The 26,672-nt window shown below is 39.3% G+C and overlaps 5 protein-coding genes across 5 annotated transcripts; 3 read left to right on the top strand and 2 right to left on the bottom strand.

Moving 5' to 3' along the window:
- Positions 1 to 518: 518 nt before the first annotated feature.
- On the top strand, positions 519 to 4,707 carry mecr (mitochondrial trans-2-enoyl-CoA reductase). The gene is made up of 10 exons (XM_022764353.1): positions 519 to 828; positions 2,211 to 2,308; positions 2,450 to 2,581; positions 2,668 to 2,811; positions 3,337 to 3,439; positions 3,722 to 3,824; positions 3,904 to 3,977; positions 4,076 to 4,136; positions 4,238 to 4,310; positions 4,404 to 4,707. The coding sequence occupies exons 1-10, from the start codon at positions 632 to 634 to the stop codon at positions 4,565 to 4,567; spliced, it is 1,149 nt and encodes a 382-aa protein (XP_022620074.1). The 5' UTR covers positions 519 to 631; the 3' UTR covers positions 4,568 to 4,707.
- Positions 4,708 to 5,435: 728 nt separating this feature from the next.
- On the bottom strand, positions 5,436 to 8,295 carry smpdl3b (sphingomyelin phosphodiesterase acid like 3B). The gene is made up of 8 exons (XM_022764233.1): positions 8,202 to 8,295; positions 7,857 to 8,070; positions 7,470 to 7,567; positions 7,213 to 7,356; positions 6,902 to 7,071; positions 6,276 to 6,456; positions 5,946 to 6,079; positions 5,436 to 5,798 (listed from the first exon to the last, which is right to left on the bottom strand). Exons 1-8 carry the CDS (start codon positions 8,287 to 8,289, stop codon positions 5,436 to 5,438), a joined length of 1,392 nt encoding a protein of 463 aa, XP_022619954.1. The 5' UTR covers positions 8,290 to 8,295.
- A 1,181-nt stretch (positions 8,296 to 9,476) lies between these two features.
- On the top strand, positions 9,477 to 15,309 carry rpa2 (replication protein A2). Its single transcript, XM_022764279.1, has 9 exons — positions 9,477 to 9,599; positions 9,781 to 9,875; positions 10,486 to 10,587; positions 11,216 to 11,329; positions 11,892 to 11,966; positions 12,377 to 12,493; positions 13,015 to 13,152; positions 13,495 to 13,589; positions 13,832 to 15,309. The coding sequence occupies exons 1-9, from the start codon at positions 9,587 to 9,589 to the stop codon at positions 13,917 to 13,919; spliced, it is 837 nt and encodes a 278-aa protein (XP_022620000.1). The 5' UTR covers positions 9,477 to 9,586; the 3' UTR covers positions 13,920 to 15,309.
- Positions 14,534 to 19,695, bottom strand: themis2 (thymocyte selection associated family member 2). The gene is made up of 6 exons (XM_022764278.1): positions 19,585 to 19,695; positions 19,038 to 19,178; positions 18,530 to 18,955; positions 16,834 to 18,071; positions 16,448 to 16,565; positions 14,534 to 16,067 (listed from the first exon to the last, which is right to left on the bottom strand). The coding sequence occupies exons 1-6, from the start codon at positions 19,685 to 19,687 to the stop codon at positions 15,955 to 15,957; spliced, it is 2,139 nt and encodes a 712-aa protein (XP_022619999.1). The 5' UTR covers positions 19,688 to 19,695; the 3' UTR covers positions 14,534 to 15,954.
- A 1,427-nt stretch (positions 19,696 to 21,122) lies between these two features.
- ppp1r8 (protein phosphatase 1 regulatory subunit 8) lies at positions 21,123 to 26,598 on the top strand. Its single transcript, XM_022764225.1, has 7 exons — positions 21,123 to 21,211; positions 21,749 to 21,809; positions 22,129 to 22,282; positions 22,898 to 23,115; positions 23,365 to 23,509; positions 23,883 to 23,947; positions 24,134 to 26,598. Exons 1-7 carry the CDS (start codon positions 21,159 to 21,161, stop codon positions 24,485 to 24,487), a joined length of 1,050 nt encoding a protein of 349 aa, XP_022619946.1. The 5' UTR covers positions 21,123 to 21,158; the 3' UTR covers positions 24,488 to 26,598.
- Positions 26,599 to 26,672: the final 74 nt, after the last annotated feature.

The raw sequence follows: 26,672 nt of genomic DNA, 5'->3' as shown, positions 1-26,672 counted from the left end.
CTATCACAAAAGTTAAAACAGTCATATGGTTACATTTTAAATACACACTGTACTTTAAGATGTACATGTAATCACCATAATTAATATAAATCTAAGCACACCGTATATAATGTATTTAGACATGTTAACATGAATTGACTGTACATAAGCACCCACTTCATACATATAATCAAGAGCAAATAAAAAAAACAGTCATTCCTTGTGTGTGTAAACACACTTGGCCATCAAGGCAGATTCTGATTCTGATTTTATGGGTCATCGTCTGAGGACACTTTCTGACCTTTCTCTTTTTGACTCAAAGAAGGAAATACATGAGGTATGAAATCCTGAGAAAAGGAGCTTCATAGTATTACATGAAGTGAAATACCAACGAATACAACCAATTCCTCTTTTCTTTCTGCCTGGTAAAAGATAAGAACCCAATGTACAGTAGGGTACCATGGTTCTACCTAATAGAGGTACCGAGTTTGTCCACCGGTGGCGCTATTCTCTGTTTATATTTTCAATGACACAACCTCCAATATGGCCGCACAGTGAGAGGAACGCTAGCTAAACTCATAGCTCACATGACAAATATTATAACATAGTGGCGTTTTTATTTTGATATTTTGAAGTGGACTCATGTTTTGCGATGTTGTTGCCACTTCACACGGTGTGTTTAAGAAGCCAGACAACCTGCAGAAGAAGCTTCGCCTCTGCTCTCTTAAAACTATCGAGGCACAGGGATAATGCTAACGTTTCTCACTTCAGTCATTCAGCTGGACTTTCTGCACAAACATGCAAGACACTTCTGTACAGAAAACACGGAGACCCTTCTCAGACCATTCAGTAAGAGATCCGTTTAAATAACATTTAACATGTCGTTTTTGCAGTAGTAATTGTAAATATGTGACCTTTTCCACGGTTGCATAGAAAATACATCAGGGAAGCGGCTGTACGTTGCTGTTTAACGGACGTGGGGTGATTAACCAGACGTACATTTGCCATGTCAACCAGTTATTCCTCATCCTTTAAGTGTTTTCTCTTTTAAAAGTCCAAAATATTGTTTGAAAACATTTCTGATAAAGCATTAATCTCACCTTTGTCTCGCTTGTCCGAGTAAGTTTTAGTGCAGCGTCTTCTTCGTTTTAATGTGGCGCACCAAGTCGGAATAGGCTCATTACTGCCCCCTGCAGTCGGAGGGTGGGAAAACACAAAGACGCAAAGATGAGATTTATGCTTTATCAGAAGTGTTTTCAAACAGTATTTTTCAGGCTTACAAGAGAAAAAACTTCAAGAATGAGACTGGTTTGTTTGGCAAATATACGTCTGTTTAACTGCCTCACCTGTATTAAAGAATAGCACACAGCCATGGCTGGATTACCAACCATGAAAAGTGGAGGCCCCCTTGGGCCCCAAAACCCACAGGTGTACTCCATATTTGTTAGAAATTAGCAACACTGAAGTACAGTATCACCTATGAAAGGTTCTCCATCCTTCATCTTGTAGCTCTGGTATTGAAAATGGGTCCTGTGTGAATGTCTATTTTTAAGACCTGTGCTGTTTTGTTTTATTAAATTGCTAAGTAATTAATCTCACCTTATTATCATGGAAGACTATGAAAACTAGCAAATGTTCACATTTGAGAGCCTGTGTCAAGCAAATTTCTGTAATTTTTCCTTTAAAAAATACTTGATTATCAAATTTGTTGCAAAATGATAATATATATATGATTTTCTGTCAATTAACTAATTGATTCATTGATTAAAGTAATAATTTCATCTTAAGTGTACTGGTTGGTTTCGGTGTGTCTGGGGAAATAATGAAAGTGACATGTTCAGTAGGGGTCAGTAGAGGATCAACAACAAACTTTTACAAATTTTTGTGGATTAGGGCTTTAACGAACAATTGTTTTTGTTATCGACCTGTTAGATATTGATCTGTTGATTAATTTTTTTCTTTAATTGTTTGAAATTTTCATTGAAAGAAGAAAAATGCTCATCAAAATTTCCCAATGCCCAAATGTTATATTCAGTTCCTTGTGTAAAAAAACAGTGGTAATCAATGTATAGTGACATAAAATAGACAAATGCTGCAAATTCTCACATTTCAAAAGCTGAACCAGCAAAAGTTTGGTATTTTTGTTTGATAAAGGATGCTATCAACAAACCCAACTAGAGCAAATCAAAAAACCATATGGTGGATGAAGACTAGGTTTTTGTGGTTGCCAGGTTGGAGGATGTAGATCTGCCCCCCATAGGTGCAAAGGATGTCCTGGTTAAAATGCTGGCGGCCCCAATCAACCCATCTGACATCAACATGATTCAAGGTAAAAGTTAGTTAGCACTCATACCATAGCCTAATTTAAAAGTAGCTATACCAAGAGAAACAACATATCAAAGAAACAGAACAAGTATTTATTCTTTGTAAGGTGTGAAGACCAGTTGTTAATTTAACTGTTTTTTTGCAGGTACTTATGCCATCTTGCCTGACCTCCCAGCTGTTGGGGGCAATGAAGGAGTGGCCCAGGTCGTAGAGGTGGGCAGCCTGGTGAATTCTCTCAAAACAGGAGACTGGGTTATTCCAAAAGATGCTGGTCTAGGTAAATTGCACCTTGATTTACATGGGTCAGACCATGGGGTCACAATTTTGTCTCCTGACATGAATTTTGTGGCTTTGTGTGAAAAGGGACATGGAGGACAGAGGCAGTGCTAGCTGAGAATGATGTAATTTCGCTACCGAATGACATTCCCTTGTTGTCTGCTGCCACTCTGGGGGTAAACCCCTGCACTGCCTTCAGGATGCTCTTTGACTTTGAAGATCTTAAGCCAGGTAATCAGGTCCACACACAAGGGCATAACATTATTTTTTTTACACATAGTGGAGTAGACATATGAGGAGTCATTTAACTTTACTAATGTTCCAGTCCCGAATGAAGATTTTGATTAAATTGCTTGCTTAACAACCACATGGATGACACCTTGGCCCCCTGCTTGTGGAAACTCAGTAATAATGAAACTACAAATATTTTGAAAGACAATTTTTTAGTGTGTGTGAGTCACTAAAGCACAGGAGACTTTCAGAAGCAGTCAGTAAATTTTAGCTGTGTTTATCAGGTTTATGGGTTGGTATTTGGAGCATGAACTTGCCTATAGGGTGGAATTCTGCACCTTCAAAGCTCCATGGGAGTTCATTACCCCACAAGCAATGTGGTAGACACATGATGAGAACATGTCTAGTAGTTTAAGTTGCTGAACAGAAATGGAAACCCTAGGATGCAGTATTCCTGCATAAAAAATGTGCACTGAAGTAGTTTTAGCCATCATGTGACAATTTTTGCCCATGTTGTGTTTTCAGGTGACACAGTGATCCAGAACGCAGCCAACAGTGGAGTGGGGCAGGCTGTCATACAGATTGCTGCTGCACGAAGAATAAACACTATCAACGTAATCCGAGACAGGTTAACTCAGTCATACTACTCTCATTCTGAAATGACTCAGTTTTGTAGCTATTTTGTGTAAATTAATGACTTACACTTCAGCTCTCTTTCCTGTTCCTCACTCTCCTTTAAAAAGTCTAAAGACAGTCCTAATCATTGGCTCAGGTTATCAGTCTGTCCCTGAAGGCCATCTGACTATGAGATACTGGGGTCTTTTTCTCCTAGGGTAACAGAGAGAGAGTTTTTTGTGTGCTGGAATTTATGAGTGTAATGAACTTCCTCATTGTGTCCTTCCTTTCAAAGGCCAGAGTTCCCACAACTCAGTGATAGGTTGAAGGCTATTGGAGCGACTCACGTGATCAAAGAAGAGACGTTGAGGCGGCCTGAGATTAAGGAACTTTTCAAGGTCTGGTTATATATGGTCATGTGGTTTTGCCTGTCAGTGCATAAACATTGTCTCAACATGCTTCTTTTTTTTTTTAAAGACTTGTCCAAAACCAAAACTGGCATTAAATGGAGTTGGAGGCAAGAGTGCAACAGAACTGCTCCGTCATCTACAGTGAGGATGTCGAATAATCTTTGTCAACATGATACAGTAACTTTCCACTGCAAAGAAAATCTAGTCATAAAATGCCAATTTTTTTTTATTTATTCCAGGGTTGGAGGCTCTATGGTGACATATGGAGGGATGGCCAAACAGCCTGTTACTGTCCCTGTGGTAAGATGAAATTTGCTATCTCCTCCCAGATTTAACATTAGATCTCACAGAGACATTATTATAAGTTTAGTCAGTACACTTACTAAACTTGGTCTCTCCAGAGTGCTCTTATTTTCAAGGATGTGAAGGTTCGGGGATTTTGGGTCACACAGTGGAAGAGAGATCACTCAAATGGTAAGTCCGCATTGAGTCACCTCTTTCACAGATCAAGTTACCGAAATTAGTCTTTTTAAATTAATTTCATGAGAAACTCCCCTTTCTCCTTAGATGAAAGGGTTTTTAGAGCCATGCTGGACGAACTGTGCTCCCTCATCCAGCAGGGAAAGCTCACAGCTCCTGCCTGCACTGAGGTGGGACTCCAAGACTACAGCAAAGCTCTTGACGCAGCTATGCAGCCTTTCACTTCAGCTAAACAGGTCCTAATCATGTGACTTGACTGGTCTTATCAACTGATTGCTACACTGTCAATACCATAGCATGTGAATTAAAAATGTGACTGCTACATTATTGTTGATGTGTCAATCAAATGTACTGCTCAACCACATATGTTACTCAATAAATGTGTCATCACAGCAGGCTCAAAGTCTGGTATCTGTTATGTTCTGCAATCACAATGAGTTCCCCTCAGTTTACTGGCCGTAATCAAAAACTAATTTAATCTTTAATCTTTATATAGTTAGATGAGATAAAAGGAATAATCGTAGAACCAAGATAATGCAGCTTTATCTGTTATGTTCAGTAACAGATTGCATTGCATTTAACTGACACAGAGATGAATAAGTGCAATTATTATTAATCATGCTGATATTACCAGTGCATTGATTGTTTCTGTTAAAACAACATTCATACAAGTAAGATTGATTTCTGAGTTTATTAAATAGATACAGCAGAGTTTGACAGGAAAGTTTGAGGAGGGAGAAACATTTGACTAAAGTGTGGATTTGATCCAGAATATCACAGTTGCATGGTATGTACTTACAGTTTTTAGAGTGACTGGAAATGAAGTACTCAACCAATATCAATAAACAAGGTAAAGAGGCCGCTCAAAGAGATTGCCAAAGCCAAAGGTTGTTTTTTCACTGTTTAATTATATCTAGTGAATGACTCAGTTAAATTACAGATATCCTATAATTTAAAACATGAAGACATGTTGATGTGATGCTAACTGTTAAATCTAGTCATTTGTACAAATATTTACATGACCACAATATACAAAATGCTTATTCTTGAATTTCAGTTTTTCTATTCAATAACTTCCTGAGGCTTCACTAACATATTCATATCTGTGATAGATGATCATTACCGACTGGCTAACACCAGACTTACAGCCACAGAGAGGACTGGCAGCAACCCAGCATGAATGGCAACTGCCCCCTCTTTTTCCAGACAGCATTTATACTTGTTGAAGTCTACCTCTCTGGCTGCACACACGTGGTCAACACGGCAGTCACTGTCACACTCTGTCAGGTCATAGCTGACAGAGTTGAACACATAGTACTTCTGTAGGTAGCAGTGGCTATTGGCAATGCTCTCCAGAACCTGGTGCATGGAAGCTGGGGAGGCGTCTGGTACTCTGAAGCTCTCTGTGAGGCGGTATTCTTTCTCCCAGCGCCCACGAGCCGCATTAGCGCGAGTCAGGTTCAGATAATAGGTCACCACATCCTGAGGGTGTTCAGATAAGTAGTTTAAAAGCAGAAATGAAAACATTATTTGCTACAGGGCCTTTTCTGAATTTAAGATGTATACTGCAACTTAAAGAGGTTCCTGAACATATCTGAATGGAAATTACACAGACTGGCACTGACTTACTTTAACAAGAAGTGTTTGGGTGTCATATTCAAAGACACGAATCCCAGGGTTGTTTGCTCCATCCACAACTCCAGGAAGTGTTGTTTTCCACGGTGTGACTCCTGGGCTGAGGAACATTGTACTGATAGGAGAGTCTGCAGAAAGATAAAAAGGAATCCCTGCTGATTTTCCTAATATTACAAATGTATGTATGGCATAAGGTCATGTAAGAGCTTGGCTCTTAATGTGAGCTTCACTATGCACCCCTGTCAAATCAATCAACACTGATGCAAAACAAGGGGAAGAGTTTGTCTTAGTTGTAGTGGTAGTATCATAATAGAATGACTTTACCCTCTGTGTTGTAGAACATGCGGAAACTATCCGTATGGTGATGGCCAAAGAACTGCCCGAGTATGACGGGATGATGCTTCTGAATTAAATCCAAGTATTTCTGGTTGAATTTAGGTCTAAACCACGGCTTATTTCTCTTCTTCTCAAAGAAACCTGGGGGAACGTGGCCAATGATGTACACCTGGTAGAGAAACCAATGTAGAGTTAGTTAAAAATTATCAGTTTTCATTTTCTGAGTTCTACTACTTTAACTGATCAATCTTTATGCAAGGCAGGGGGTTAAACTGAGCCAGAGCAACTAGAGAGCTCAACTCCAGATAGTGTCTGGTTGCGATTCAAATGAATCTCTTTCACAACCTCTTTTTCATTATTAGTCATACAGTACAAGAGATTTAAATGGACAGTATTCCTTCTGTTTACCCTGGTAACCAACTGTAAAAAGAGGAAAGAATTACTCATGCAAGGTATTTTTTTATTGCTCAGTAGGACTAATTCAAACATGACAACACACACAGGACTGCGGATAAGTGGAAGTCCCTTAAACACCCTACTAATTGTGATGGGGCTCCCACTTTTAAATCCAATTTAACTCCTGTTGCAAAGCACAGATGGACAAGATGCTTTGCCTTCTCTTTGTTGTTGGCAGCTTCAGTAAGAACATGATCAGCCCAGCTAAACTGGCCCGCTGGGTCGTCCATGTCCGTGGTCAGCTTGTTCTGGTCATAATAGAGGTTAGTGTTGAGGACCAGCATCCTGAAACCTGTTCGACTCAGCAGCTTTTCTGTGTAATATCCACCTGCAGAGGAGGAACATTGTAGAAAACACATGACATGTGCTTTAAAATGTATAATTTGTGAAATTGTCATAATTGGATTTGTTGATTCTTGGGAGAGCAATCATGCATACATTTGTTAGTATCAGATGAGGCTATTTTCACCTTTAATAAATGTTACTTGGGACTCTGGCTCCAACCAGTCCTGCCACATTTCTGCTGTTTGGTTATAGATGTAGTTTGGGCCTGCAGGGAGCTGGCTCTTGGGGTGGTAATCATGGTTCCCCAGGGCAGAATACACTTTAGTGTCTGAGGAAGGCAATGAAGAACTTTCATCATTAACAATACTAAATCAATACTAAAACACTAAAATGAATGTTGCTCTATGATGATGATACACAGGATTTTTAACTTAGACTTACTTGGAAAGATCTGTTTTATGATGTGAGTGAGGTTGCTGATAATTTCCAGTACTTTGTCTTCTCCCAGATCCTCATTGGGTAGATGTGGTGTGTCATCTCTGAGAAGCAAAACACAGGTTGTTCAAAATCGGCTTCTTCTTTTTAGTTTAAGTATTAAATGTTGTAAGAGGCAGTGATGGAGAGGGAATGATGAGAGGGTCCTGTCCACGAAAGTACAGTAGGAATATACAGTAGTTCTTTATGGTGAACTACGCAGCAATCTCTCTGTGGCCAAGTTGTGCCCCTAGTACAAGGTATCTCGTAAAAAAAAAACACCATGATTACGAAGCTGGACTTGGGACTTAGCACAAGGCAGTTATCCATTCAGTACAGAACAGACACATATACCCTGTCCACACGATGAAGTCCGGGTCTGGCAGAATATCCTTCATGGCATACACAGAGGAGTTGATAAGATGCCATGGCGAGTCACAAGCGTAGTCTCCAAATTTCCCCGCATTCACTGCGGGTCGTTTACCGCTTGATGCGCACACCAGTTCAGGGGTGTCGGTCAAATTGTATGTATGGTCCAAATGCAGATCCGTGATGTGCCAGAAGTTCCCTGGATATATATATATATATATATATAAAAAAACATGCGTAATTGCATACACGAAGTTATTCCAGCAAAAAGATAGGACCATTTGAAGAAACATTTCCATGTATTTTTGGTCTTTTGGACACTTAACCCACCTGACAGCGTATGGACCTCTTTGAAAAGCAGACAAGACAGGAGCAGCTTCACTGCGGACATGCTGAACTCTTGGAAGAAAGCAAACATCCGACAAAAGTGAAGTCTAGGCTTGAGAGGTAAGTCTATAAAGGGCAAAGCAAGATAAGATACAGCTATTCATGACGTATCTTTGGCTTGAGGGTAGTCCATTACTCTGCAAGAGAGACGTTTTATATTTGGTTCCCTAACTCTACTGATAAAATTTCAAATATTAAACGAACAGCCTATCTTCGATTGCCTAATATGGGCTACACCTTTCTTATTATTAAGAAATTCAAAAGTCAGTGTGCATAATGAATTAAAAGGGATAAGTATCCCATAGATTAAGAGAGTTTTGGCAGCACGCCCAGAACACATCTAATGTAGTGTAAACTCACAGACTATAAGGCAAATAAAAGCTAATTATAGGCTACATATTTGAGATCACCATAAAAAGGCATCAGAGACAGTAATCTGGGTACTTGCCGAATCCTTCCTTATGAACTATTTTTATGTAGGCTCAAGATAAAATCAGTAGGCCTATTTTTACAGTTTCAAAAATAGCATCTTACACTCGACCTATAAAAGTTCACACCACGAATGGATGCATGTTTGTTTTATTTAATCGGTGTGGTAATGTGCTAATGCTACCTTCAAGTAATGCTCGTACTTTCTGCATCTGAAGTTGTAATTTAAGAGCAAATATGTGTCTTTACAGCTGATTTTTGACAGTAAGATGTTAATACAGGGGAGAAGCATTTAAAAGGTAGGTAGACATTTTATAATTCCAGACTTGTCAAAGCTTGAGGGTATATTTCCTCCTATTGTACTCAACATTACCCAGTACTGTGTGTAACGTTCACACGGTGGTTACCGCCAGATGCCTCGATAGAGTACATTGTTAGTGCAAGCAATATTTCCCACAGCACATGAAGGCATCAATGCCCTGGCTCACCGCCCTGCTTGTTAAACTAGTGTGAGTTTAAGCCCCGAGCTTTACCTCTCAGGCACTCTTTCTACAAAGCTGTACACCGCCCCCAGTAAATTATATCATCCAAAATGTCAGATGACTACACACTAATAGTATGGTTAGGGCTGTAGCTGAGAGTCGAGCGCGCCAATCATTGCGACAAATGTGCAATGTACACACACCCAGAGATTGAGGTCCGTCTGACAAACGAAAACCAGGGCAAAAACATTGGTCTTGTTGAAGATTTCGCGGGACTTCCGCTATGCGCATGCGCTGTATATTGAGTTTGGCGCGGGACTTCTACACAAGTAAGACGTCTAAAACCTGCGTGCTGTTGTTGCTCCTGCTCCAGTGTCAGTAATATCGATTTTATTAACTTAAATACAAGGCGCCAACATGTGGAATCAGGGTGAGTTTAATGTCCACTCTGTTGTGTTCATAAAGTGGCCATGTTGTTTGACTGCAACTAACGTTAGCTTGAATATGAACGACCTCCTTTTTGTTGTTGTGTCTTGGCTGGTAGTTAGCAGGTAGTGTGTGGTGTAAACACCGAGTTAAGTCAACTGTCACTGCCTTTTTGTTTTTTTCAGGAGGGTACAGTGAGTCCAGTATGGTCGGGGGTTACACTCAGTCTCCAGGAGGCTTTGCATCTCCTGCTTTATCCCAGGGAGGAGAGAAGAAAGGGGTCTGTACCTCTCTATAATCCACTGGAAGCTTGAAACAGATTTCATTTATCAACCTGTCTATTTAGCCCCTCTTTCCCTTTTACACATTTGCGCACATATCCCTGTGTGTTGATGTAAACACTGAATTACAGTAGGATGGTGAGGCACAGCAGTCAACTTGTGTGCAAAGATGTCCTTGCTGTAAACATTAACAGCAGTTACCTCTTTGGCTACCAGGAGACATTTGTTAGGAATGCTGTCGATTTGAGCAAAAACTAAAATTAACAAGTTATTTATTTTTTAACTACATCCATTAATCAGTTTTTAGTAGCTTCAGACATGATGGAGATGAGACAGTGGGCTCCTGGTCATGGGTCTTTGTCCCCTGGACCAGCAATCTATACATGGGTCCAGGTCACATTAATAGACTATGTTACAAGGAATTATTGTCATACACAGCTGTGAAGCACTAACAAAAATATGATATGTAGTCCTTTGTTTTCTGCCATTGTTCGACCAGTATGACTGTAAAAGTGGTATTCAATTACATTCTATGGGGTATTAAAAAGTCTTGTTAAAAGATGTAAGTTTGGGAACTGTGCAGAAACCCTGTGTGTGTGTATTTTACAGAGAACCCGTGCGACACAAATAATCCCCTGCACAGTGTCTCAGCTCATGTCTGCTTCCCAGGCTGATGAGACCTTCAAAGTAGGAGATGTGGAAGTTGCCCAGGTAAGATGGAACTAGCTAATTTTTGTTTGAGAAATGACTTTAATGTTTAATCCATTGTCATTTTAATTAATTAATTGATTGATCATTTCAGCAGTTAAGACCTGTCTGTATATGCTGTCTGTGATAGGACCTATCTTCACAGTGCTGAAAATAAAATAAAAAACCCTGGCGTGTTTGCATTTCTTTAAAGCAAACAAGATGTAGCAACAGGGCCCCTGCAAAATAATGTCAGAGAGGAACTTGTTTTGAGGAACATTTGCATATGCAAAGATAGAAACCATTTTTAAAATGGCTAATTCTCTGCAACTAAAATGGCAAAGAGGTATGTCAACTGTGTGATTTGCACAATCCAAATCTTCATCAAAACTTGCATGTTGGTTGCTAGCTCTGAGGTTAGTGCCCCTTTTTTATATGATCGTTTTAATGGTCAAAAATATAGAAAAGGGGCTAGAACCCACAACCTGCATTGTTCATATAATTCTGAAGGAAACACTTCTTTCGTGCCATGTAGTAATTCAAGTGATAATACAATACAGCATATTGTTACACACCTTAATTAATATGTAGTCATTTAACTTTCCCAGTTGCTTTGTTTGATAACAGCTCATGTTCTGTGTCTTTCTCGTAGGTTACCATTGTGGGTGTCATCAGGAGCACAGACAAATCCATGACCAATATCCAGTACAAGGTCGATGACATGACAGGTGCTCCCATGGACGTGAAGCAGTGGGTAGACACAGAGGTTAGTGGGCGTCATTTTACCTTTGTCCACACAATTTAAAAAAAAAAATATATATATTCTGCTGTTTTACTTATGCTCACATGTGAGAGATGCATATGAACCGTTAAAAAAAATAAGGTGATTCTTCAACCACCTAAAACAGTGCATTATTTTATGGATGTGAGATCATTTGATGGCATTGGTGTGATAGTTCAGAGCATACTCATTACTGACCATTATTTCTGAGAAACAAATGTCACTTCCCATCTTAACCTTGTCAGCAAATTGAGGAAGTTTTGAATCACACGCATGGTACAAATGAAAGTATACACATTCAGAAACATAAAATTATCAGGTTAAACAACCATAGAGTTACACATACCAGCATGAATTATGAATGTAAGATCAAGACCCAGAGCAAATATAAAGTGTGAGGTTTGGTAATAATCCCACACTTTTTGCTACCAGTAATAACTGACTCCACTGGTTCTCATTGAAAACTTGAAGCTCTATCAGGTTCTTGTTTGGGACATTACAGAACTCAAATGCGTTAGCGATTATTCTGTGATTTTTATTTGTTCAGGACCCCAGTGTTGACAGCACTGTCCTGCCCCCAGGCACGTATGTCAAAGTTTCCGGCAATCTGCGCTCCTTTCAGGTGAGTTTAATGTCCTAAAATCCTCTCCATAGCACCCAGAAACAAATTGGGACTTAGCTTTATTTATCTCCCTTGCGAGGAGATATTACCATAGGAAATTTAAGTTGCTGGTACATATAAGCTTGTTTCACAAGTTCTATGTTTTGGAAGTGTTATTCACATTTATAGCTTATGTATTTGTTGCCGTGTCATGCTTCTGAATTTTACTGCTGTTCCGTTTGAGAAGGCCGTGGTATGCTGACCAACATGGTTTTTGTTTGGTTTTAATGAACTAAATGTGTGCGATTAGGAGGATGTTTCCCAAATCTGACCCCTCCCTCTAGTTCCTCTGTGAATTGTCTGAACTTTATTTTTTCTTCTTTTTTCTATATGATTGACTGAGCGTGTGGGTGTTTGTCTTCCTGTCTCAGAACCACAGGTCTGTCGTGGCGTTCAGCGTCAGACCCCTGGAGGATATGAACGAAATCACCTCACATATGCTGGAGGTGGTCCAAGCGCACATGGTGCTCAGCAAACCTCAGAGCATGGTAATATATCATCAGCATTAACCACAAAAAGCCTTTCTTGTTGGTTGCAACATAGATAGTGTGGTAATCCAGTTAACTATTGGTTCCTATGAATACTACTTATGTTAGGGAATGTCTCGTTTAAGTTAGTGCAGAGAAACCCAACAGAGTATAGATGAATCCACTAGTTAGTTTGTGTTGTGCTCGCAGTACTGCTGCCATAAATTCAATGGCAGAGTCAAATGTATTCACTGACAGTGAAAGCACACGTTTGGGTTGGTCAGAGGCAGATGAAGGTATGAAGGTAGTCTGTTTATTGTTGGTGCAACTGACAACAGAAGACCCCAGCCCAGTTAAGACAAGAAATCCAGCTGTCTTTTAAACTGGAATAAATTTCACTCAATAATTTATTAAAAAAAATAAAAATAATAATATTAGTATAAAATAGTAATAAGTAAATAAGTATCTATATTTAAAAATGTCCCTAACACTGTTACCAGGAAATGCATTGTGAGCACAATTTAGTTCCGTTTCTCTTTCAGATGGGGACTGAAGGGGGAATGAGCAGTAACGCCACACCCATGTCACGGCCGGGCATGGGGAGCATGGGGGGGGTGACAGGGGGCTATGCAGGTGCTAACGACATGGCTAACAATGGGTTAAGTGGAAACCAGAATCAGGTGAGTCTAAATGACAGATTCATATTGGAATTTTACAATTCACTACCTTGAGAGAACTTGGCTCCATTATTATGCAGGTCAGTGCAGTGGCCTCATCTACAAGAACTAACTAGATATAAAAATTGTCAGTGGGTTAAGACCAGAGCTTTTTTTTTTCTTTATGCACAACCACACAGAACATTTTTTCTCTTACTTCCTGTCTTATTATAAGAATAACATGGTAACAGCATACACATGATGGTTTCACAAGAAACTAAGTTAGTAGAAGTTAGCAGAGTGGAAAAATGCTTCTATATTTGTAGTTTGACTCACATGTTTTAATGTATGTTCCCATCTTTCAAGGTGCTGAGTTTGATAAGAAGCTGTCCAGATGCACAGGGCATCAGCATTCAGGACCTGAAGCAGAGACTCAGTGGCATGAGTCTGGCTGTTATCAAGTAATAGAATTTTATTTAATACTAAATCATATTTTCTTTTTCTGATCCATCATTTGTTTTCTTTTAATTGTGAAGCACCTATCTGTCTTTGTTTTGAACATATGAAGTTCATCCTCTACCTCAAATGTCACTTTGACCGATCATGTAGGATTATTGTGAATGTGTCCAAAAGTGAGCTCCTCAGTAGAGAAAGTTAAAGTGCTGCAGAAATATGATTCACATTTGTCTATGTGCTCTAACAGGCAAGCAGTGGAATTTCTAAGCAACGAAGGTCACATCTTTTCCACCATTGACGAAGATCACTTCAAATCAACAGACAACGACGATTAGACACTCGACCTTCCCAGCACCAGTGGGGATACTTATTTGAATTTAAACTGACCTAAATCATAAGTATAGGGTTTATAACTCAAAGGTGTCAACTAAATCGCAACCTTTCTGAACTCTGATCTATTCAGTGCCTCAGAATTGAGAGAAATCCTGTGAGTCCTCCGTTTAGTTCAAAAGCACATTGTTTATATTCGATGACTCTGTAGATTTACACATCCTTTAATCCCGGGTTTGCTTCTGCTTTTTTCTAAGTCCTAAGTGTTGCTACTAAAGCTGTTAGCAGGTAATACTATTTTTCTGTATCCCCCCCTTCCACTGTATATCATTTTGTAATTTTAAATATTGGAAGCAAAAGTACTGGATTTATTTTTGTCTATGTAACTTACTTTTGACAAAATTAAAAGATAATTCAAAATACAGTTTGGTTGGCTAACAGTAACTCTTTTGTTTCATAATTTATAACATTATGAAATGCTTATGAAATTATATTTTTCCAACAAAATAAAGGTAATTCTTAATATTATAGTCTGTACGGTTCACTTTTCCACATTTTGTTGCATTAAACCTCCATTTCAAACAACCACTCCCTTCAATCATCACACAGCTCCATGATGAACAAGCCATTTTTGCAAATTTATTCAGATTTAAATACAACAACAATTCATTTACATATGTATTCTCATATTTAGCCATGCCACAACAAACTGAATTTTGCATCTTATGCTTTAGATGTTTGTCTTTACTTGACTCCAGGTGAGTCCATCTGTGTCAAATTCAGTTGACTGGGCATGATGCAGAAATATAGACCAACACATCTGTCTGAAAGACATGACAAAATTTGAATAAAGGAAGTAGGTCTGAGTACATTCTGAACTTTAAGAGATGTCTTTGGTACAAAATCCACGTACAGACAAGTTAAGCTACGGTGTCCTTGTAAGATAGTACACAAAATGAACTCGTATATTATGTTGTATATTATCTCTTTGGCAGGAAGCTTTTCACATTCATTACTCAACAAGTTTCAAAACTTATATACATTTTTTTGGGAACATGTTCCCAGTCCACAGTATATAACTGAAATGAGAATACTTCTATCATGGAATCTTCAATGAAATAAATAAAAACAGCATTTGACATAATGTGCAGCACCCTTTTGTACTCTCAGGTCATTAGTTTGATGTGGTGGGAGACAACGTTTCTGTTACTGCTTGCAATAGAATGCATGACGACGTGAGAAGCAGCAGAGTCTCCTTTTTGTCGCCACTGTGGTTAACTGTTGCCTCCCAGCAAGGACTGACTATTAGCTGTTTCTGTTTAGAGTTTGCATATATACACGGAAGGAGTTTGACATATACATTAAATGCTTATACAATAAAAAAGTAACCCATTACTACCTATGCAAAGCTTATAATTTTTGTTGTGAGATTAAGAAGTGTTGATTCAACATTGGCAATTTTAGGCAGTTTTGTGTATTCTTGTATTATACTGTAAAAAGTTGCTTATGTTTTATTCTAGAATGAACCATATAACTGTTTTGTATTGCACAATATAATTCTATTATTTACAAAACTACAAGTTACAGCCCCCAAAACTACCAAAGAATTAAATCAACACTTTTCTGACAAGTTTGAACAAGCTGTACAAAGGTAATGTATCATATTTCAACAAATACTACGATAAAGGCAGCATTAGTTCAGCCAAAGTTTGAGTGGTATACTGTGTAACAAAGCAGGGAAAACCTTGAAGAGGACGGAGTGGGTTGAGCTGTTGCCTGTGCTGATCATGTGCTGGTTGAGCAGCTGATACAAACAACAGGGCAACCTGCTCCATTTTTCTCTATTGTACCATGAGTCACCAGAAGCTCCTCAGGGTGCTTTAAATCTTGCAAACAATCTCAGGGGTCCTAACAGATGTAGTATACTGTCAGGAGTTTATAGCTGAATAATATAGAGCTTAAAAACTGCAGTACAAGGTTTTCCTTTACTCACTTTTAAATTCAGTTCCCATAGCCCATTGTTGTATGAGAATGTGATTCTTAGTAGAACATGACATTCTCTTGTGCTTTCTTCATCATTGTTGCAAAATTATCATCCACCGTTTCATAGTCGTGGTCACTGTCCTCATCTGCTACAACGTCACATACCGATGCTAGGGGGAAAGAAGCATAAGTTTATCAGTTAGTGCAACTTGTATACGCAGTACTCTATTTTTTCTTTCTGTGAACAAATCCAGTGAAAAGACTATGTGGACAAAATATGATAATAGCTTAAGAAGTTACCTTGCCTTTTTAAAATATTAAACTATATATTTGTAACCTTCATCTAAATATTTTCACCTTCAGCTTGAACATATGGGCTTGAGACTGAGTGCTACATACGTATAAGATAGAGAAGTAGGAGAGTATTGTTGGTTTTGGTCTTGGATGACATCAGAATTTACAGAGGAATAACATGAGACATAACTTTTAAGTGTGAGATGGATGGTTACACACATACACTGTGTGAAACAGTCTGAAGAAAGAGCTTCACCTATTTTCAAAGATTCCTCCATTTTCACGTATGTGTTTGGCAGAGCTTTGCTTGTTGTCATTTCAGGTGCTGAGTGCTTTCGGGGTACAACTGGTGGAGGCTGATCATCAAAGATAACCTGCACAAAAGGAGGAAGTCAAAAATACTCTGTTTTATTACACGTATGAGTTCTTTACCACAGCAAAAAGTGGAAGCATCTTGTGTTTTGCATAGTGTTTGATCAGTGTGAGATTTCCTGAAAGTTGAAATGTGAGAAAATATCTTTCTTAAACAGTTGTCACACTGGTTTGCTTCACTGAATAACTCACATTAAAAATGGCACCTTAACCACAAGATATTCTTAATAGCTCTGGGGGATGTACTACATGCACAAAAGCCATACTTACTGGAGGTGGGGGAGCTGGGGGTCTTTTTTTACTATTTAAAGTCAAACTGGCCAACTCTTTGGTTGGTACACCTTTATCCGGTTGAGGTTTGGATTTGCCTGCCTTGGATGCTTTCTTTGAGGCTTTTGATGATTTTTTTGGAAGGTCTGAAGATAACAGATTTCGCTTTGGTGGTCGAGGAGGAGGAGCCTCATCTGAGTTCCCCTGTTTGCGAAATTCATAAAAGAATGTGTCTGTCACCTCAGTAACCCTATCCACATGGCACTTAGGGGGTTGGTTGCTGGGCCATGGCAGGGGATCCTTGGTGAAAGAGACAGACATAGTGAGCCACTGGGTTGGGATCTCGAAACAGTGGTCTGGCCTGTGTGGAAAGCTTGCCTCGATGGTGGGCTCCAACATAGACCCCTCTATTCTGAGACATGCAAACCCAACTAATGGATCAGTCTCGAGTTCAGTGTCACGGCTCACCACTTTAACATCCAGCGGCAAACTAAACCCTTTACCCAAGTCCTTGAGTTTGTACTTCTTGTTATCAGATAGTACCTCCACAAAGTGACCCTGCATGTACAGAGGCAGAAAAATCTCCTCCTTCTCATTCTCCTGCTTGGCCTTCTTTTCATCACCATCATCATCATCATCATCATCATCATCATCATCCCCATCATCCTCCTCTTGAAGACGCTGACATAAAAGAGCCTCAACGGACTGCTTCTTTCCTTCGCTGCTTCCACAAGGCAACTCTATCCTTTCCCAGCGAACAACCTTCAGCTGTTCCCCAACACTGAGACCAGGCAGGCCCTCTTCCTCAACTTCCTCAGAGTTCCTTGTCACACTGACCGTCAGACCTGGTGCCTGGACTAAAGCAACATATAGCTCATACACAGAGTTAAACTCTCTTGGCCGCCTCCGAAATCGTCCACCATATTGCTGAGACACCAGAAAGTACTGCTGTGCCTTCCGGCTCTTCAAGCTCGATAACAAAACCATCGCTGAGGTTCCTTTTTTGTGAAAAACCAGGTGCTCATTCTTGCTAAGTTCTGCTAGCCAGTTGCACTTGAATGGAGGGCGGGTTTCTGGGCCTTCCAGTATCTCCACTACTGTAGGGAAGGATTCATCAGATTGGGAAAGGACCTCTGTCAGACTGAGTGGTGTTACAAAATTTACATCTTTGCACAATTCAGTGACGTCGATCACATCCACCTCTAAGCTGGACGGGAACTTCAACACATTCTTCCTTACTGTACAAAAAAAAAAAAAAAATGTGAGAGGCAATATTTGAAAATGTAGTGGCAGCACTAAATTAAATGAACTTGAACACAGTGAATAAAAGTAGCAATACTGTGTTAACATGCTCAATATAACAAATGTGTATTACATTATAACACAGTTTCTGTTTATAAGTGAATTTTTACTGATTTAGAAGTTGCTCAAGGTGTTTTTTGCGTTATTTACTGTTAGTTTGATATATAACAATGCATCATATCTAATGAACTCATCATTGGTTTTGTATCTAAAATCTTAATCAGTATATCAACTATTACAAATATGCTAACTATGACAATTTATTGCGTAATTTACACACACAAAATAATGAACATGTATGCAGATATGTAAAAAAGAGCTCTTTGTATGTAAGATCCAGATCATTTGAATTACTTTTTAAATCAAAGTAAAAGAAAAACAAAGTTATTCTCACAGTGCATGATGGCGTGGACTTGGTATATTGGACTCAGGATAAATGGCTTGTCACTTTTGATGGGGTTGTTGAAGCGAAACCTTCGGCTACACAGGGACGCAGAAGACATGATGTCCTTCAGGGTAAAGCACTCCTCGCTCTCACACTCAAAGAACTCCCCTCGGGAAGAAAGAGGGATGCACACTTCGGCCGAAGCTTCCTGCTGTCCTCGAACATGGCAGCGGACCTGATCCTCGTCACCCTCACGCCGCTCAACGGAGATCACAGTCAAAGCTTTCCCGGCCCCCAGTGTTAAATTTCCAAAGGTCATCTTGGAGCGGCTGGTGAAAGTGAAGGGAAGGCAGGATTCCAGGCCGACAGGCCTCAGGCTCACCATCTCTTCTACGGTACTGTATGGCATCTCCTCTGGAACAACCTTGAACAACCCTGAGAAACAAATATGTGTCAGTGGTCAGCAAAAAAAATCTTTATCTGTTCTCAAAACAACCTTGATAAAGCACAAACCAACCTGTGTGGTTAATAGGCAACTCAAACTTCTCATTGTTGATGATGTCTTGAAAGCTTACTGATAGGAGCTCAATACCAATGACCTTTATTAGATCCCCAGTAGAAAAGCACACTTCACTCCCAGAAATTTCATATATAGACCCTGAAAGAGAAAGTAAGAAATAGAGCAAAAAAGGAACAAAGAAAAAGATCACAATTCAGCAAAGAGCAGATACATCAAGCACAAAAAACGTTTTCTTATTTTTCTACGGTACACAATCTTACATACTCTGATCTGAAATATTTCTATCAATCAGGAACAGTACAAATATATCAACTGAAACAAATGCTCACTATTTTATTTGGTTTGGGGTTAAGAAAAGACTGAATCCTGTATACTACATAGATATAAATGTATGCAATTGATACAGACAGACATGATACGAAATCCAGACATGTTCCAATTTGTAGCGATCTAATCTCCTCAAGTAGTTTCTACTCTATTCATCTTTGTCCTCATCTACACTCACGGTATCAGTTCAGAATCACTGAAACAACAAAATGCCTACCTTGGAAATAGACTCCAGAGCAAACCTGTAGAATTTTTGGCAGACATGTATTGTCCAATGATGCGATTAATTGTTGAAGCGGCAAAGCAGTTGTGCCTGCCATCACTGCTGTCTCAGTGCGCTGTGATCAAAAATGAAGGCAGATAGCAAATGACAAGCACAGCATAAAAGGAGGGTGCTTTGTCAGTCACAAACCACAAAACTGAATGAGGAAGTCACTGGAGCTGTGTGCATAATGCTTGCATTCTCAGATGAAGCTCTTATACTGTTAAATTGTGGAAGAAAATGTTTCTGCCTGTTTTTACGTATTCTGAGCTATTTGTGCTGTATAAACTCTGATATATACCATCACCCATGGAAAATAGACCAAGACACTCAAAGATGAAATCTGCTTCTTTATAAGGAAATGTGTTAGCGCATGTGTGTGTGGGAGCTGCAAATAGTGCAATGTGCACTCCATTCTCAAATACACAAAATCAATTCTCTTTCAACATTGTTACAAGGTCTAAAAGACCCAAATCCCCCTCATGTTGTTTCTGTATGCCAAGCAGATGGACAAGTTGCTGGTCTGGCCAAACACAAAGTTTTTGTATCACGTAGCAACCATGTGGACAGATTGCACAGGACTGAATAGAAAATCTCCCCAGCTCTGTCACACAGCAATGATGCCAAAACACAGAATTAATGCTTGATACTTGATAGGAAGTACTGAAATGTTCCACTCAGCCATGAGCTCTATAAAAATTTAATTTTAGCGTATTTGTAATTTTAGTAAATGTATCTCAAAGCATCAAAAGCCTATGACACATCCTTCACACAGCAAATGTACTCTCCATCTACTCAAACTACTTACTATAAATGGTAGAAAGAAAGAGTGCACCTTCACTTCCTTCTGTTGATCTGCACTAGAATAGACTAAGCATCCTCTCGTCTCTGTGACTTGACGCGGCTGCCCCTCACTGCATCTCTCAAAACTCACACCGCTTTCTGAGTTAACCCAGCAACAGCCACAAAGATGCTGTTTGGAATTCTTGAGGTGTCTCCCCCCTTTTCCATGATCCAGAGTGGTATGCCATGTCAAACTTTGACATATTTAGAGAATGGATGGAAGTAAGCTATTCTCAGTAACCAGAGTCAGAGCACATCTCATTAGGTGAATGGCTCATGCAACAAATATAAACTTCTGAGAAACCTGCGGTGTTCAGGTTCTCAGGCCACTAGCCCTTCACCGCAGCAGGAATCAGGTGCATTTTAAAAACCATCTTTTTTTCTTTTTTTTTTTACACAGTTTTTTTGAGTCAGAAATTAGGGTTCTGAGAGCCTCTAGTGGTCCTTGGGGGAATTCTGATTTGTTCTTGGTCACTGTAATTTCCCTCACTTAATATTAACACAATGAACATGACATTTCTGCTTCGTCTCGCGTTAAGGACAAAATGATAATATAACTCATTAAATTGTGTCTAATTTAGCCTTATTTGGATATAAATCGTTTAAGGAATGCAAAACTTCAACTCCCATCACCCCACGCTGACGTTTACCCATCATGCAGCTCGGCCTTGAGAAGATGAGGCAAGATGGCGACTAAAATAAGCAGAGACAGTCCCCCTCCTTTTGATTGTCCATCATGGTGAGAAAATGCACATGCTAAAGTTGTAACGGTTTGTTTGTAGCGCAATGCCAGTTGCAAATGAGCAAATCAACGTTCAGGCATTTCAATATCATAACTTTACTCAGAGAGAAGCTTGTTGGTACTATAGCTAACGTTAGCATCTAAGTAAGCTAACAGGCTAACACGTTAACGTCGGCGTTTATCCACAAATGGCGTTGGGTGTTTTTCTCTGCAAGAGGATGCTTCATGTGTTTAATTGGAAGAATGTCAGATATGCACAGAACGCTTTCATCTATTAAAGCAGGACATTTTATCATCTCTTAGCCTTTGTCTTGATCTGTGATAGTATTGCTCTTGCAATAGATGGCAACCACTCTTAACGTTTCCATGCTAGCTGAAGAGGTTGCAGCACTTGTTTTTACGAATTAATCTCAGCACAACCAGAGTATCAAAGCTAAGTTGTCAATTTATCCTTTGTAATGATAAACATTGCATACACGCCCGTAATGTTGATTGTTTAAATGCCTAAACTGATCACTAACTGTTTGCTCTCAGGGCAGGCAAGCCGCCCCCAGGGCTCCATCTAGACGTGATGAAGGGAGACAAACTGATAGAGGTAACTGGAAGCTTTGCCATCAGCTCAAGTTATTGCATACTCGTGTTAAAGCATGTAATGGCCTATAATAAATTAGTTCAATGCACCAGATACAAGCCTGACAGCCCACCTTGTCCCAGATGTGTTGCACACTGGGATTTTGTATGGCTGCATGGCTTCAAACGGTGCGAGAGCAGCATTAGCCCTGAGATTTAAGCTTTGCAGTGGGAAGCATCACTGTTGAGTTATGGCTCAGAGGCACAGATTCATTGCAGACTGTTTACAGACTTTTTCACCAGCTCTTGTTAATGACACTGACACTGAAACTCTGTCCCTGTAGAAACTGATCATAGATGAGAAGAAGTACTACCTGTTTGGGAGGAACCCAGACTGGTGTGACTTCACCATCGACCACCAGTCATGTTCACGTGTCCACGCTGCCCTGGTCTACCACAAACACCTGAAAAGGGTCTTTCTCATAGACCTCAACAGCAGTAAGACACCATTCACATTCATACATATACTCATTTAATATTCAGAGCCATTGTCTGGAAAGGTTTGACATACATGCTATGCCAAATTATGTACAGGCAATACACGTTACAGCTGAAACCATTCATTGAGTAATCGATAAGTCAGGACACGGCAACTATATTGACAATCGATTAGAAAGTGAAAATGACAAACATCTGGTTCCAGCTTGTTAATGCTAAGCATTTTTGTTTAATATATTTGTAAATATAATATCTTTGGGGTTTGGACACTTGAAACTTGAGTATTTCACTTCTGGCGTGTATAGCCAAAACGATTAATCGAGACAAAAATTTGCTGGTCAGTTAATGATAAAAATAATCATTAGTTTCAGCCCTGATACAATATTTTTTCTTGAAGAGATGTCATCCTGCCTGATTTCAGTTAAATTTAAAAGCTTTGACCTGGCCTTCTTTCTTTTAGTTGCTTCACACCTGCCTTTGTATAATCACATGGAAACATTACTAAGTATTTTGTAATCACATTTGATTTATTTCCATAATGAGATAACATTCGAAAACTAAAAATAGTTTCTCCTAACACACGCAAACCTTCTTATTTGATTGTCACCGTTTTAGCACATGGTACTTTCCTTGGACACATCCGTTTGGAGGCACACAAGCCTCAGCAGGTTCCCATAGACTCTACAATATCTTTTGGGGCCTCAACACGGACCTACACCATCAGAGAGAAACCCCAAACCCAAGGCACTGCTGGTACAGGGGACAGTAAGACAGGAGAGGATGAGGAGCTGAAAGGACTGCTTGGGCTTCCAGAAGAAGAAACAGAATTAGAGGTACATTTAGTTTCTTGATAATAACAATATACCACGGATTGCTGCTTTAGGTAGACTGCTAATAGATGCAGCATAATGTTTAAAATACATTTTAGTCCTTTAAAGTTACTTTATAGATGTTAATGGAGCATTTTGTTGTCCAAAATTTGAGAAACATAATTTTAAAGTAAGAGGTAATGATTAAATGACCTGTTTATGCCTGTTACCTCTGTATTAATGAGTAGTTATGTTCACTTGAAAAAATGACAGAACCTGACAGAGTTCAACACAGCTCACAACAAGCGCATCTCCCTCTTGACCATCGAAGAGGGCAACCTGGAAATCCAAAGGCCTAAGAGGAAACGGAGGAACTCCAGAGTTACTTTTAGCGAGGAAGACTCTATCATTAACCCAGGTACAAATCAAAGTGTCCGTGATACTGAAGTAACACAAGAAACTTATACAACTCTGTTGTTTTTACTAACAGTGCCAATACAAACTATTATGTAGAACATTAGTCCTGTTTCTTGTGTAAAGGTTTAAAGCATGTAACTCAGACGGAAATGAGTTTTAATTTTAACTTGTTACTTTTTAAGTTTACTCTTGGTTTGAATATATTCTCCCAATCTGCCTTTTTGCAGAGACTTTTACAGACTGTAAACATATTCAATTATTTGCTTAATTAATTTAATTGGAAGCATTTTACAGTGAGGAGCCGCCTGTCATGCTGTAAATATATAGTGTAAATGAAAATGTAACAACTGTAACACTGTTTTAAATATTTACAGAGGATATAGACCCCTCAGTGGGACGCTTTAGAAATATGGTGCAGACTGCTGTCATCCCTATCAAGGTAAGATTTGGTTTTGTTATTTAAGATTTTTATTATTCAAATAATGTGTTGCATTTAGGTAAATTTAATATCTGGTCCTGTGTAGTCTGCAGTGGGTCAGATGTATGACATGCAGAGGTAGAAACTGTGTAACGTCGGGCTAAATGTGTGACGTACAAAGTTAATACTCTGTCTCCCCTGCTGCAGAAACGAAGATCAGAGGGCCAAAACACCCTGGGTCTTGATGAACTGACTTCAAAACGTATCCACGGCTACAACTTGGGTGGTGGTCTTTATGGGGACTTGCCTCCCACCAGTCATGAGAACCAGCCAACTGGAGCTCCAGGAGGTGCTGCCATGCAGGGAGGGCTTCCTCTGCCCTTCCCTAATCCAGCACCAGAGGTGGACCTGGCCCCAGAGGCTCCCCAGCCCCCTGTCACCCTCAACCCCACACCTGTCACAGCCCCCTATCTACCAGAGACCCACAACGAGCCACGCAAAAAGAAGTATGCCAAAGAAGCTTGGCCGGGCAAGAAACCCACCCCGTCACTACTCATCTAACCAGTTTCATAAAGCTGCTGACTCTCAGGTTACCGGTAGATACATCAGGGACTGTGACCTGGCAGAGGTGGATACATTCACTTTTTTTTTTATTTGTTGTGTCACTCATTGTCATCAGAAAGGCACCACACAATTAACCTGTGGTGTATCAGAAGATATCATCTACCTTACTAAGTCAGCAGTTGATATTTTGGCACAAAAACAGCTCAATCTTGTTGACTACAAACAAAATTAACAGACTTGGCAGTGAGCATTTTAGTACCACATTGGCCGTTAAATATACTTGTCTGAGTGAAAGAGTACATGGATACGATGGGTCACCAAGTTATGTTTTTGATGTAATGGATGTACATTTTTTTTTTCTACTAAACGCGTTGCAACAGTTTTTTTCACTCCTTCAATATTTTGATAATACTATTAAACAAATGGCTAAAAAGTACTTTTATACGAGATATTTTACTGTGAGAAGTCATGAAAGTCAGAGAATCCAGACATGAAGTCAGTCTCTATCAAAACACAGGGCTGCTTTTTATTTTGAAAACTTGACATAATTTTAGTCTCGCACACTCAGACATTTGTATTACCTGTTTTAGACCAATATGACACTGATTGAAGTTTCTTGCATTTGTCTTACAAGCCACTAGATGGTGACAAGTGCGCAAAGGTCAGAGTTTTCAATGAGGCTTGGCTGGAAACATGCAAGTACAATTGTTCATGGCCTGTTGCACTAACATTGTCCAAAATCTATATGTGGCATCACATGAAAGTGGTGCTGCAAGCTTCTAGTTACTCATTTGGATTCTTCTGCAGATAAAAGCCATTGCCCTTTCCAAACAATATGTTGGTCATGTCAATTTGTCCTTTAGGTTTTCTCAGTATATTGAGTTTTAAATGGTTTGTTGCCTATTTTTTCCAGCACCAGTATATTGTAAATACTAGGATTTTACAGTTTTTTTTTACATTTGATTGTTAATTGGAATGTTACTAAGTAGTAACAGATTAGAATGGATTCCAGCACAGTAACAAATACCAATTTTGCTGCAAAATAAGAAGTTAGTGAAAACAAGTGTTTGGTTTAGGAAGATTTAATGGTCATGTAGCATGTTAACATCTTTCACATGCAACAGAGTAGAGTGCAGTTTATACCGTATACTATTCATAATTTGTTTACCTGAATCGAACTCGGACATAGGAGGAAAAGAAGACAAAGGAACAGAAATGCATAGTTAACCATGTACTCGAAGTCAAGTAAAGGTCCCATGAAATGGTACATTTACTTTTTTGCTTTTATTCAAAGTTAGACGGTAGACAAGAGAGGCAGTGACCTGCAACAAAGGTACCTAGCTGTAATCACACATAGGGCACTGTGGTTACAATGCACAGAATGCATTGTAACCACAAGGCCACCACGATACACATTTCTATTTCCTTTCTGAAAGAGGGTGTTAGGTGGGATATTGGACCTTGAGGCATGGTGTAAACTGGGCTTGTAGTTATGTATGAAAGGCGGGTTGAGTTTAAAGAACAGGCACGTGGTCATACATAAAGATGCACTGTTCCAGAAAGAGCAGTTTTCCATGATGTTCAAGTGGCCATTTCATGGGATCTTTAAATCAGTAAAAGGTTGAAGATCAGAGATCAAGGAAAGACGAGGTGTTTCATTTTTACAAACTGTGCTGGTGACTTTTTGTCCTTGTGGGCCTGTGGATTTTGTAATCATATGACTGTAAATAAAAAATGAATTACTTTTGACTCAAAACTCAACAGTGTTTTCAGCTGTAAGTAATTAATGTTGCATTGAACTTTGTCTAAAATTAACTGTCTGTATTCCAAATTTATACCTGATGAAATGTCCTCTTAGAGCAAGTACTTTGCTCATGAGCAAACAGCATAGACTGAGAACAATGGTGATCCAGTGTATTTAGAGCCTATTGTGTTGCATACTACACCTTCCCAAGACTTTATCATGCAGGTTAACAGATGTCTCAGGAGTACATTGGACCTGGTTTAAATGAGTTCATGGGACACTTAACAAATCAGTTGCAGGTCAAGCAGGAAGCTTCACACAATGGCAGTAAATCCTGTTAATGTTTAGGTACTGCTTATAGAAACAAAAATTGAACTTTCACACTACTCATCAAGAACTTCGAAAAAGGGCAGGTAAAAAGTAAATTGATAATGTATT

This window comes from Seriola dumerili, unplaced genomic scaffold, assembly GCF_002260705.1.
Source record: "Seriola dumerili isolate Sdu_G_001 unplaced genomic scaffold, Sdu_1.0 BDQW01000533.1, whole genome shotgun sequence".
In the NCBI taxonomy this organism is placed as follows: Eukaryota; Metazoa; Chordata; class Actinopteri; order Carangiformes; family Carangidae; genus Seriola; species Seriola dumerili.
The sequence above is the reverse complement of the archived record's forward strand: the minus strand, read 5'-3'. Positions and strand labels throughout refer to the sequence as shown.

Bases quoted from the DNA above. Each gene is read 5' to 3' on its own strand.
- rpa2 (XM_022764279.1), top strand. The intron at 10,588-11,215 runs GTAAGATGGAAC...TCTTTCTCGTAG, and splicing joins GAGATGTGGAAGTTGCCCAG to GTTACCATTGTGGGTGTCAT. The intron at 13,590-13,831 runs GTAATAGAATTT...GTGCTCTAACAG, and splicing joins ATGAGTCTGGCTGTTATCAA to GCAAGCAGTGGAATTTCTAA.
- mecr (XM_022764353.1), top strand. From the start codon at position 632: ATGTTGTTGCCACTTCACACGGTGTGTTTAAGAAGCCAGACAACCTGC. The intron at 829-2,210 runs GTAAGAGATCCG...TGTGGTTGCCAG, and splicing joins GACCCTTCTCAGACCATTCA to GTTGGAGGATGTAGATCTGC. The intron at 2,309-2,449 runs GTAAAAGTTAGT...GTTTTTTTGCAG, and splicing joins TGACATCAACATGATTCAAG to GTACTTATGCCATCTTGCCT.
- themis2 (XM_022764278.1), bottom strand. From the start codon at position 19,687: ATGGCAGGCACAACTGCTTTGCCGCTTCAACAATTAATCGCATCATTG. The intron at 18,956-19,037 runs GTTGGTTTGTGC...TTTGTTTCTCAG, and splicing joins GTTGCCTATTAACCACACAG to GGTTGTTCAAGGTTGTTCCA. The intron at 16,068-16,447 runs GTGAAGCTCTTT...CTTTCCCCCTAG, and splicing joins GGAGGAATCTTTGAAAATAG to CATCGGTATGTGACGTTGTA.
- ppp1r8 (XM_022764225.1), top strand. From the start codon at position 21,159: ATGGCGACTAAAATAAGCAGAGACAGTCCCCCTCCTTTTGATTGTCCA. The intron at 23,116-23,364 runs GTACATTTAGTT...AAAAAATGACAG, and splicing joins AAGAAGAAACAGAATTAGAG to AACCTGACAGAGTTCAACAC. The intron at 23,510-23,882 runs GTACAAATCAAA...AAATATTTACAG, and splicing joins AGACTCTATCATTAACCCAG to AGGATATAGACCCCTCAGTG.
- smpdl3b (XM_022764233.1), bottom strand. From the start codon at position 8,289: ATGTTTGCTTTCTTCCAAGAGTTCAGCATGTCCGCAGTGAAGCTGCTC. The intron at 7,072-7,212 runs GTGAAAATAGCC...CCTCCTCTGCAG, and splicing joins CCAAGTAACATTTATTAAAG to GTGGATATTACACAGAAAAG. The intron at 6,457-6,901 runs GCAAAGCATCTT...TTTCTCTACCAG, and splicing joins CTGCCAACAACAAAGAGAAG to GTGTACATCATTGGCCACGT.